At 37.3% G+C, this 13,047-nt stretch overlaps 1 protein-coding gene across 1 annotated transcript in view; it reads right to left on the minus strand.

The window, feature by feature from the left end:
* LOC134652821 (potassium channel subfamily K member 18-like) overlaps window positions 1-13,047 on the minus strand; it is a 236,122-nt gene that overhangs the window by 215,800 nt on the left and 7,275 nt on the right. The window contains exon 2 of the mRNA XM_063508001.1: window positions 8,407-8,690. Within this exon, the coding sequence (XP_063364071.1) occupies window positions 8,407-8,635 (229 nt within the window). The 5' untranslated portion in view covers window positions 8,636-8,690. The remainder of the gene's footprint in view (window positions 1-8,406; window positions 8,691-13,047) is intronic.

Here is a 13,047-nt window from a genome sequence, read left to right on the forward strand (position 1 = left end):
ATAAGGTACACTTCTGGTATTTAAACTATATTATGGTCGAGAAAAGAACTATTTTTACGCTAATAGTATTACTATAGGGCACATTTCAACGTCTCATTCAGTTTAAATACTATTTAATGCTTTTACCTTTCCAAAAACGTGTCGGTGGACCGAAATTAAGCCAAATACGGTAAAATAAGTTAATATAAAATAGAAATAAAACTTTTATAGCGACTGTGAATTTAAGGAAGCGTATAAAACTATAATAAGTGTAGGCTTTATTTAGCGTCTGACTCAATAAAAATCAACAGATCAGCTGCTATACAACATCTGCTACTTAGCTTACGTGTGCTACTTAGAGATGCATTTAAATTATTTAACCAAATCAGCGTAATATTATCTGGATCTTGTTTCTATAATGCAAAATGAAAAAATAAGTAAACAAACTGATACTGTTGGTGAAATTTGTCGTAAAGCTTAAGCTTAATACGAGTATTCTCCAAAAAGGGAATACCTTTACGGTTGTCAATGTTGTTGTGTTAATATTGCACTCACCCTCCTGGGGCAGCCATACAAGGAAAAGTCTTGGCTATTGAAATCTGAATCTATAATGTAGGATTCAGGGTTGATTCTGTTTTGTTTAAAATGGAACGAAGCTAAACAGATGCAACTCTGCTTCAATTAAACATTAGTTTGTGTCACTAAGGAGCAAAATGTCATGATTACGGCGATGACGAATATTGAATCCTGAACGAAGCGAGGGATTCTAAAATGGAATACTGAGCGTAGTGAGGGATTCAAGTGTTAACGCCCAAAGTGAAAATAATTTTGCTACCATGTGACCCATACTGCTTACCACATCACATAATATATAAAGGAAAAAAAAATAAGCCTAGTCTAAAGAACCTAAAGAGTCTAAAGAGTCTAAAGCGTATAAAGAGTCTAAAGAGATTAAAGAGTCTAAACAGTCTAAAGAGTAAAGAAGCTAAATTGTCTTAATAGGCTAAATGGTCCAAATGGTCTAAATAGTCTAAATGGTCTAAATAGTCTAAATGGTCTAAATAGTCTAAATGGTCTAAATAGTCTAAATGGTCTAAATGGCCTAAATAGTCTGAATAGTCTAAAGAGTCTAAGGAGACTACAGAGTCAAAGATAGAGTCTAAACTAAAGATTGTAAGAGTTTAAATAGTCTAAAGAGTCTATATAATCTAAAGAGTCAAAAGTCTAAAAGGTCTAAGAGTCTTGAGAGTCTTGAGAGTCTGAAGAGTCTAGAGTCGTACATGTGTGCAGTAGACAAAATTTTGTTGAAAACAATTATTAAAAAAAAATATATATTTCACCGAGCTTAGAAAGTACCTACTACAGCTGATAGGACCGTGGGCCTTGGGAAGGTATGGTTAGGCTTAATAATTCTGCCGCGCCAGCAATGATTGCGCGGTGATCGATTGCATTTGGAAACTCATGAAATGCTTACCTTGTCCTCCTTAAATAAGATTCCTTATTTAAACGAGTTTTCAAATGCAAGTACCGCGGTTATGGTGGTGGGGCAGGGTTGCTGATACCGACTATGGTGTATTTAAAATAACTAACTACACATTGACACAACCTTGCCTGTGAATATGAAAACTAGCAAAGTCGAGTTTCAGAGACTGAAAAGACGAACGTATTAATGTATAGAGGTCATGCAAGATACGAGTTCCGTATAAATAAATACAATTGGAGTAAAGACTCCGTGAGTGGAACCTAAGTCCGAATAAGGAAATACCATTGGAGTGAAAACTCCGCGAGTGCTGCATGAGATATCGGCCCATGTAGTGCAAATGATAAGTTCTTCAAAATTAAAAATGCAATGAAATTATTTATTTCCAGAAATAGTTTCCATATGTTACAATGAAATTATACTATTAAACTTAAATCTACAATGAATACTTAAATACTAATTAAAACTTAACATTAAATAGACCTAGGGGCGTGTCACACCGACCTCATGGTGACAGGTATGTGACTATAATTAACGCTAAGGAGTGAAACTCGGGTTATTGTCACAAAGACTCGTTGAACTTTTATGTATGTCTTGGGGTCCAATCCTATATGTCTATACCTGTTCTGTTTGTTACACATTAGGTTACTTCGATAATTTCTTAAGTATAGAAACTCGGTAGTTAGAAGGTACTTACCTAACGCACATGTTTCGTGCTTACTTACGGATAGTACCTATTACAATGATGTCTTAATTGTCCGCTTCAGAATGTGCCTGAGTGTACGGAGTGTGCCTGCTAGCTGTGAGCACTCTTCCAAGTACGCACGGTTCAAAAGCTAGCGTAATGGACGTTTTTGCTGTCGACAAATTAGACGAATACTTTTCGCAAGTTGGTATGAACGATTCATGACTCGACTGATGCAACAAGAACTGGACTTTGAAAATTTCTAATCTAATATATTCCTAATGATTCTAATATACTTCAATGCGGAAAGGAAAACGATCTTATTGACCAAATCGTTGAAAATTGAGCCTCTGCGGATTTAAAGGAAAATGTTGAATCTAGGGGTTTCAGTTACAATAAACAAGTGATTATGGGAAGAAATTTGATAAAATGTTAGGAGGCAACTGAAATACTTTTGGGCAAACATAACAAACAGGTAGACAGGATTGCGATAATGGCGCCGCCTTCCTCTAAAAGATAAAATGTGCCGGCATGTGATAAATGTGTCTGCAAAGGCCAATTCAAAATGCAAAAGGCACTAGGACTAAATGAGTACCGATAAAAGTCGACGGGCCGACTAAATAAAAGTCCAAAAATTAAATAAATTACCTAAATCCAATCAACTACTTAATTTTAGTGCCAAAAGAACACATAATTCTATAAATTAACAATTAGATCAAAGGTTAATTAAAGGTTAATATGTAGACGCTGGGTCTGTCACAATACCACACACCGTGTAGGTATCTAAAGTAAATGCTGAAAAATAAAACAAAGTACCAATCAGTGGCGATGCGTGAAACCTTGCACTCCCACTGCGCTACTTTATATTGCCGACCAAAGTCGTAAACTTCATAAAGATCTTTACGTTTTTGCGAATCAAACATGCAATAGGTAGCTTATTAATCACTTTATTATTACTTACTTAATTTTACTACCTAATTTTACAGTGCATTGGTGTTAGCTGTAATGCTGTAAAATTTGATTTCAATAAATATAAAAATCAATATCAATATATGACTTGTTCCTAATAGTGGAAACATACACATACGAACATAGTAATCAAGTCCGTAAGACGGACGGCCAAGCGATGGCGTCAATATCGGACAAGTACCCAGATAGAGATGAGTTTTAATTAAGTGTAATAAAAAGGCACGTTAGTGGGAAATTTATACTGTGTACGTATAAAAAATGTAAGGACCAGACGTGATCTTGATTGCACCAAATTACAGTTTGCCTAGTTGAGGTTGAGACTAACAAAATCAAACAAACCTTGTAAATTGAGGTTGCAGATCGAGTCTCTCTATATTTTCAAGAGTACATATATATTATCAAAGAGTTATTTACATAAGTCGTTGTTTAATTATCATATAGGTACTAAGTACCAAGTATGAACGAAATATAATAAAAATAAATTTTCGAACAATGGACTTGGTGAAACCGTGTTCATGGTAATGAAATTCCATTGGTTCCTTGTAAAATATACATAATTAGAGTTAAACAATATATGCCACCATCAAGATATGAAAATGAACATACACTGGTGCTTGATTTGCTCTATAATATATCTGTAAGTACTTAATTGAACCTAATGGAAGCAAAATGTCTATAAAAATAATAATATTAATGTGACCGTTTACTAGTCAAGGATAAAATCAGCTTACAATTAGTAAGCAGGTATTAATGTTGTCTTCATAGCATAAATTTTATTATTCGTTGCATAAGTAACATTAAGTTGCTAGATTAACGTTAGAGTCGAGATACCATATTTGAATATAATTGATGTCTATATTGTATTCCAAGTATTGCGACCATAATTACCTCTTAAAGTGGCAGGAACCGGTTTCCGGACAATTGAAGTCATTTAGATCTGAAATTCGATTAATTGAAATAAAATCGAAATTCCAACAACTCAAATATGACATATGCCACTTAAAAGGTTATAGAACGATGATATGATAATTTATCCAACGCAATTTATAATAATAACGGTCAATTATAATAATATGTAGGTACATCATTATCATTATATATGAGTAATATAAATCTATTTATATGCCCAGAACTAGATCATTGTTGCTTAAATAACATACCTGTACACAAGTAAAAACTAAACAGTTTGTTGTGGTTTGTGCTGTAACAAACAGTGTGGCATTCCTACCTACTTAACATTGGACCATTTATGAATATTATAAATTGCATTCTATCTATACATATAGGTATACTGTAAATATCAAACAAGCCAAGTAAAACTGAGGCAATCAGTTGTTCCCAATAAATAATGTACAGGTTCAAGATGTTATTGGCAAGCGACCTGTAGGTTAGAATTTTATTGTAAACCATAGACTGGGAATCCTCTAGATGGAGTTAAGAGCAATTACTTCATGAAACCGATGCTGCCAAAAATACTGGGGTGCCATGATTGGTCCGTTCAAAGACACGGACGTCACACAAAGACACTTTGACTCGAAGATGGAGTAAAAGTACCGTATATTTGTGTCAGAGAGGGTAGCGCTACTATGCTCAGTCTAGAGGATGTCTTGTCTGTGTTGTAAACTCACTAAATAGGTATTAATGTGAAACATGTATGTAGCTTGTATGCTAATGAAAATACCTAGAAATGTGTAAGCTTCAAAAGAAAATATGTAGCAATTAAGGTTAATACTCGTAAGATAAAATATTATATATGGTATTTTAAGAATATTATCAATAAATGAGTACGAGTAAACCTCCAAGTTATTATCAAAACTGCAAAAAGGAGAAGGAGGATATTGTAAAAGTAAAATAATAATAGTAGTAAAACACTTTATTGCGCTAAACAAGTACTTAACAATAAGAGTATACAATAAATGTGTACAAAGGTGGACTTATCCCTTTAAGAGATCTCTTTCAGCTAACCATTAAGCAACTGAGAGAGATATTAGAAATAGTTGTAAATATTCCAAGGTTTGGTATTGTTGAAAATGTTTATCGTTGAACTGTTGTAAAATGAATGTAATACATCCACACCTCGCCGAGTTCCTTTCGCCGGTTCTTCTCGGGTCTGAGGTTAACGTCGTTTCCAAACCTGTAGTAGTATGTCTGAATTAGAATCTTAATTAAAATAAGTAAAATAAGTAGATAAGTAAAATAAATAAAACATTATAAAAAGGAAGAGATGTGACGTTTACACAATAAAAGTGCAATGCGAACTACCTGCAAGTCGACATTCTGTTGTCAACTGTCATGGCGTGCGGACGGGTCGCAAAGCACATGACTGAGCAACTGAGTTTTATTTATCACCTTGTAATACAAGGGATACGTCACACCTACCTACTCAATAATTCGAACCTTCTTATTTTTTCTCTCAAAAATTTCGAACCATTTGATATTTCAAACTCTCAATAATTCGTAATATTTTAAAAGTCCTTCGAGTTTCGAATTAACGAGAGTCGACTGTACAAATTAAAGATATCTTATTGATAATACGGTTTTAACACCCCCTGGCACTGATTAAAATAACCGACTTGGTTTCACATTACATCTCAAAACTTTTTTGTAGTTGCGAGATTTGCACCTTTATACATGTAATATTTTTGATGGGATCTCATCTCTTTTTGTAGACAGTCCTTTTCGGGTACTCATACCCATACTATGTATACACATATCATAACTAAACACATCTTTATTCATACTCACATCGTACATCGTAGTGTACCTTTACTTTACCTACTATTTGTAGGAACTGCAACAGTAACTTTGTAATAGCATATATTTATATGGGCTTACAAACTTACTTATGCAGTTCTTAGATCTTTAATACGTGACTGATATTGTAATATTTTTAGGTTTTCTATGGCTTGATAAGCTGAAAACTACTTATGTTTAAAATTTGAAGCTTGTGGGTATGCTAGAAGTGCCTTAGAATTATGATGATCGTAGGTGAGTGAATAAGTGTGTCAGTGTCGAAACTAAGGAACTTTGACGTACAATAACTCTTAAACTACAAGTTCAGATTTAATGTTTTTGAGCATATATCTAAAACATGTTAAGCCCTATATGTCACTGAAAATTCAAGGTTCTAGCTTCAGCCAGCACAAAATTACAGGACGTCGAAAATGGCCTGAATCGCTTCGAGAAAAGGATGGTACGGCCGTGCCTCTTTGTTTTGCTCGACTTGGCGGGGGCACTGCCGTGCCTCCAGATATGAAGCAATTACAATAAATGTTTGTTATAAAAATAATAATTACAGCGAGGGTCAAATCACGTACAATTTTACATAACATCAAAATGACATACAATGGAAAAAATGTTATTTTTTTTTTCTCAATCAACGGCTACTACAAATTAAGGAAAAGCACAACAATAAAAAAAGTACCTACAATGTTAAAAAAATTTCGTTATTTGTGGTGGTATTACCTACTTTCCAATTTTCACGTAACGATCTCTCGTATAATTTGCTGTCAAAAAATTTCCCCGCGTATCATGCCCTTTACAAATTGGACGTCACCAACGCTGTAATAACATTTTAATATTTGAGCGTTATCAAGATTTTTCCTTCCTAATTTAAATGTTAACGGCGGCATTTGCTCGTCTAAATATTTTTTAATATATCGCTTTATCACGACTGAACAGCATAAGTCAAATGCGCTCAAAATTCAATCTTGTGTAATTGGCTTAAGAATTAAAATGGACTAGCTAAACATTTTATTTTATTTTTTTATTGCGATATTTAAAGGTCGACTAGCCATTTGTCAACAGTACACGCGATTGTAATTAATATCCAGATATTTACTTTGCTTATTAAAGTTAAGCATAAATATATGTAGTTACATATTTACACTGCTTTATCTACAAACATATTATTATTTATTATAATAAGCTCTTAATGATGTGTTCTGGAACCGCATGTTACGACCGCCATTGCGGCATTTGAACAAACTGTTTGCAATTGACATTTCATTTGTAATAAAAAGGATCTCGACTGATAAGAAATGAGGTCAAATCAAATAACATTTCTCAGTTAAGACTAAATGAAACAAGCAATTTGCGGTTTTAACGCATCATACAAGGTTTATGATATGATTATGTTTATGAAAATGCGCTGGTGGCCTAGCGGTAAGAGCGTGCGACTTTCCATCCGGAGGTCGCGGGTTCAAACCTCGGCTCGTACCAATGAGTTTTTCGGACACTTATGTACGAAATATCATTTGATATTTACCAGTTTGCTTGTCGGTGAAGGAAAACCTCGTGAGGAAACCGGACTAATCCCAATAAGGCCTAGTTTCCCCTCTGGGTTGGAAGGTCAGATAGCAGTCGCTTTCGTAAAAACTAGAGCCTACGTCAATTCTTGGGGTTAGTTGTCAAGTGGACCGGAATGCCGGGATAACGCGAGGAAGAAGAAGACAAGTCTATGATATGTGTCGTGTCCTGTGTAGTAAAACTGAACTGAACGGGAACTGTAGAGATATTATATCTCTATTTGGAAAAGTATTCCAGAGTGGCTGATACTTTAGGTGCTACTATTGATCCTGACAGTACTAAATATTTACTAAGAAGTTTCTTATCTACCAGCTACTGCACTTATCTCTCGATGCCCTTCTGTCTTTTCTCCAAAAGAGTCACATTCGTTGAACTTTTATTTCGACTAATGTACCTTACTGGACACGACGCAACTTTTATTTGAATCAACTGAATGAAGGAATTCCTTTGTAGTTGTGACTCAGGGGAAATTAGGGATATGGGGGATCGAGATGAACTACTTAAGTTATTGGTTCCTTATATTTTATGCAAAGTTCCGTTCCGAATGTTACTTTGTCCTTTTTGAGGGCATGCAGGTTTCCTTTAGGGGCCATGTTTATTTTGTATCGATATTAATTGTCAGTATTCAAAACGGATACCAATTAGCCCAAAAAGCAAAACAGTCCGACACAGATCATTTCATTACCATTTCAAAATTGACAGCACCGATCAGTCGTCATAGAAAATGATGTCGGACACTACGGCCCGGGCACAGCTTGGTCTAGCGTATAAGTCATCCTTCAAGTTTTGGAGGAGGAAAGAGTACGAAACGTCTGTTTTTGATGTTTACGCAAGATTTTTCGCCTAAGTTGCAGTTGTCTTTGTCGCACTAATTTTAATAACCCCTGTCAAAGTGACGGAGATATTCACCTGAAATTTTCAAATCTCCAGGCTCAAAGCTGGCCTTTCCTCTTAAAGATCTTATCTTATCTTATCTAGAACTGACCTGTGATAGCCCAAAGCTCCTTCAAGCACTCCTCCCTCGACCGCTGTATAGCGGACCGCGGCTGCACCTCCGGGCCGGATTCCAGGTACTCAAACAGCAACGCGCCCAGCACCACGTACAGCGTCACCAGCGCCACCAGCCCCAGCTGCGAGCACGCGGCGCGCGCGCAGGCGGACGTCGCGCGCCGCGCGAGGCTGCGCGAGCGCCCGTCGAGCGACGCTTCCGACATGGTTGGCGTTTAAAAACGTTCCATGTGTGATGCCATCTTATTCACTGGTTGGTTCCTGTAAAAAAGAATAACGTCAATTTGGATAATTCCGGCATAGGGACTATTCCGTCTACTAGAGTTTTTCTCGAACAAAATTGATAAAGTTAGACCAAGAAAAGTCTGCAACGGTTTTGATAGCACACGCAATGCAAACTAGTGTTCTTTTAAACATCAATCTTGTATGGAATTTATGACCTATAATAACACTAGCAATGCGTATGCTATCAAAATGGTTGCAAACATTTTTTGGTCTAACTCTAGTTTCATCGACAAAGTAGCGATTGCTTTTAGTTCCAGCAATCAAAAGCAGATGGGTTATTTCCTACGATTGAGAATCAAGGATTTATACGCTCGTGGACGGAATAGTCCCTATGACGGAATTAGCCACATTGACCTTAAGGTCCTTAAGTATGTAGATATTGTAGATGCACTAAGTTCACTTATCTAGACAATATAATTATCTTCTAGAACGGTAATTATGTAGGTCAGCGGTTCTCAATCTTTTTTTTGACGGAACCCTTTTGGAAAGCGAAATACTTGATGGAACCCTACAATAAAACAATAGTTTTTAGAAGTGTATTTTTTTATTAATAAGCATAATAATTATGCTTATGTTATTATTCTAAATTATTCTAAATTCTTGCGGAACCCCTGCAGGGGTGTCGCGGAACCCTAGGGTTCCGCGGAACACACTTTGAGAATGGCTGATGTAGGTAGATCAGCATTTCCCAAACTACATGTGACCCATTGGTGGGTCGCAAGCGAATATTCAAGCAAGTGAGCCCTGAAACTACTATAGGGCCTTTGAGCGTTACCGTGAATATTTTATGCCCCGTTTTTAAGAGGGCCAAGGGTGGGTCCCGAATTTGGCAGTCTTGGTTAGGCGGGTCGGAGCTCAGTCAACTTTGGAAACCACTGATGTAGATTACTTGGGTAAGGTTTTGGGGAAGGCATGTAAAATTTATTTCAGGGAAGAATAATAGTAAACCAGTTAAGTACATCAACAAGTGTGCTGTCAATTACACTGTAATCGGTAGATTTCCGATCAACCTTAAAAAGTAATGATTTATCATCAGCAAAAAAAAACTGGTCAATTTGCATTGACGTAGGCACTAATTTTATTTTAATCATATTATAAACAAACATTGCAAGTAAAATAGAAGCTTGTAAAATTTACCTGTCCTTGCGCTCTTTAGGTATACATTTTTCTCTCACTGTCTGTGTATTGTGTACAAAAAAGCCCAAAACACCTCAAAAAACGTATCATCACAAACTTCGTCACGTAAAACCTTGTATCAATTCAATATACACTCTCAATAAATCTACATATCACCTCTTTTCAGGAACCTAAAAAGGTTAAAAAGGGGCCATAATCGATTGCGATAAAGGGAATAGAAATACGACCCTAGCATACTGACAATAAAAGATAAATGTCAAATAAATGTGTCCTAAACCTGGAGTTACATACCTAAGTGGCCCTTTTAGCATTCTAATGGAAAGAGGAAGCTTAGGTATATTTTTTAGGTCTCCGTAACAAGTAGGGAACCCTTAAAATATCGCCATTTCCGTCCGTCTTTCCATCCACACCTTTAGCTTTATTCGATAGCAATCGAAATAAAACTTGGCATAGGCGATAAAAATTGAAAAAAAAATGTGGCATGTAGTTCGCCAACACAAAAAGTGGGAAGAAATATAGCGCTTACCTACTATAGGTATGATGCTAAAGTGCGCAATTTAAATGTAAAAGTATATGTTTTGTTTACCAATAAAATATCTGTATCTGTAAAAAGAGAAGAGTCGTGGAATGTATAGGGCCCAATACATTCCACGACTCTTCTCTTTCCGAACAGACTACAAGGGAGTGTACCTATATATTTTACCATGGCGTGGGGTGTCGTTAGATTTCTTTCAAAAACAATAGGGCTTTCAGCAACTCATCTATAAAAATAGTTCCTTTATGCCTACGTAGAATCCCACGCTTCAATTTCCATACTTGTAAAGGTCACATCAGATGTCTTTTACAAGCATGTGTGAAACGAAATGAAAATAATTACTTAGGTATATTACCCACAACTCCCATAAGTAGTCTTACCACGACTGCCTTACTTATCAGTGTCAAACTGACATATTCGCTTATGTCTGCGTAACTTTCTTTCATATCTCGCTCGCACCAATATGCCAGTATGAGCGATATGCATAGATAGTAAGTTTACGCTCACGCTAGCGAATATATCAGTGTCAATGAGGCCCCTATTTCACCACGGTGACAGGTGCGACAATTGTCGACATCACTGTTACTGACGTCACAGGCCTCCATAGGCTACGGTAACCGCTTACCATCGGACGGGTGGTGTGCTTGTTTGCCACCAACATATTAATTTTAAAAAATCTCCATTATATCGCCAATAAATAAGTACTTATTTTGCGAAGTTAATGACAATTGTCACAAGAAACACGACAATTGTCACGAAATTCCGACACAGAACTCATTTTCTGTCAAGAATTACCGAAAGTTCTATTAAATCATGTGACAATTGTCATCATCATCACCATAAACTTCGAAAGAGAAATACCTGTTTTTTGCCGATATTATAAAGTTTTTTTAAATAATACAATGATGGTGGCAAACAGGAATACGGCCCGCCCGATGGTAAGTGGTAACCGTAGCCCATGGACGCCTGTGACGTCAGCAATAGTGACATTTGTCGAAATGTCGCACCTGTCGCCGTGGTGAAATAGGGGCCTGGTGATAGCCATACAGTTCAAACAAACCAACTCCATCAAAACACAACTTCCCTAACCAATCAACAAACCAACCAAACCAACCACCTAACAAACCAATAACCAACCAACAATCAAACCAATAATCAAACCAATAATCAACCAACAAACAAACCTACTCCATCAAAACACAACTTCCCTAACATCTAAGCCGGCCTAAGACTAAACCAGAACTAAAAGTCCCTACCCATTTAATTGTCTTCCGTAAGCGACGTCGCGACAAAAAATCCGTAACGCGGTTTTCACACTGAAGCTGTACGCAGTAGGTACGCACGCCGCACGCCGCTCCGGTGTGCGAGCTAGACAGCACTATATACACGTATTTTTGACAGCACTATACACGTATATGAGGTATTTTTCAACCTTTAGCTAAACTTTACGAGGTAAGTAATATAATATAAGTAGTGCAACTTTGCACCGACTAGCATAAAACAAAGTGATAGTGTTACTACTGTTACAATAAACGTAATATTCGTATTTTCAATAGAAATTTGACGTTAACGATGACATTGTTACACTTTGTCATTGCAAATGTCATGCAAAATTAGCTTGGTCCCACTCTACCTACTAAGCAACTTTAAACTTTTGCTCTAAAACCAGTCCCGACATCGGTACAAAATTATGACTCTCCCATAGAAAACATAGACATTGATCAGCCAAATGTGTGGAACAGCCTTGTACCATAACAAGATCCTCAGTATGACCCTACATTTGCCTCGCTAAACATGACTAATAAATGGTTGGAAAAACAAGAGATGCCCCGTTCGCACACCGGACTCCGTAGGTCATGCCTACTAAGGATCTACTACTATAGGACCAAGGTGCAAGACGTGGATTGCATCATTACCAAACTAAAATAGAGTTAGGCCGGTTGGGCGGGACATATTGCTAGGCAGAGTGATGGCAGGTGGATCTGGTGGATTATAATGTTAACAGAATGGTGGCCGCTTTCGGATGAAAGAAACGCCTGGCGTCCGTTGGCTCGTTGGGTGGACGACAGCCGGAAGATTGCTGGTCACCTCTGGATGAGATTAGCTCAGGATCGGGACAAGTGGCGTACTAGAAGAAGGGCCTATGCTCAGCAGTGGGCGATAAAGGGCTGATATGATGATGATGACTATGGGACCAACCCCGAAATGGCGAAAAAAATTGACCGGAGTGACGTGCGGATCCAATCTCATATCATCCAATGTGAAGACCGCCTAAAGGTTCCGTCACACAGGCGAGTTTTCCGGGCGGGGCGTGAGCGTTTTATATGTAAAAGCGGAGCGCCCCGCTCACGCCCCGCCCGGAAAACGCGCCTGTGTGACGAAGCCTTAAACGTGAAATAGGGTGACCGCCAGTCAGGTCTGTGTCAGCCGGAATCAGAGCGGTAATAAATGATCTGGCGGTGGGTGCACGGGCGATAAAAAAATGGCCGCGAATTCTGGAGGATGTTCACATACAACAATGTAAGAGGAGGTTGATGAATTATCTTTACAAGGGTTTTGAAAAAGGAAGGTTCTTGATCCAAGGTACAACTGTCTCAAAACTCAATTTGTTATTCGAACATTTCAATCTCACAATATGTAGTACATTTTATGAGAACCTAC

Source organism: Cydia amplana, chromosome 12 (genome assembly GCF_948474715.1).
Source record: "Cydia amplana chromosome 12, ilCydAmpl1.1, whole genome shotgun sequence".
NCBI classification, from domain to species: Eukaryota; Metazoa; Arthropoda; class Insecta; order Lepidoptera; family Tortricidae; genus Cydia; species Cydia amplana.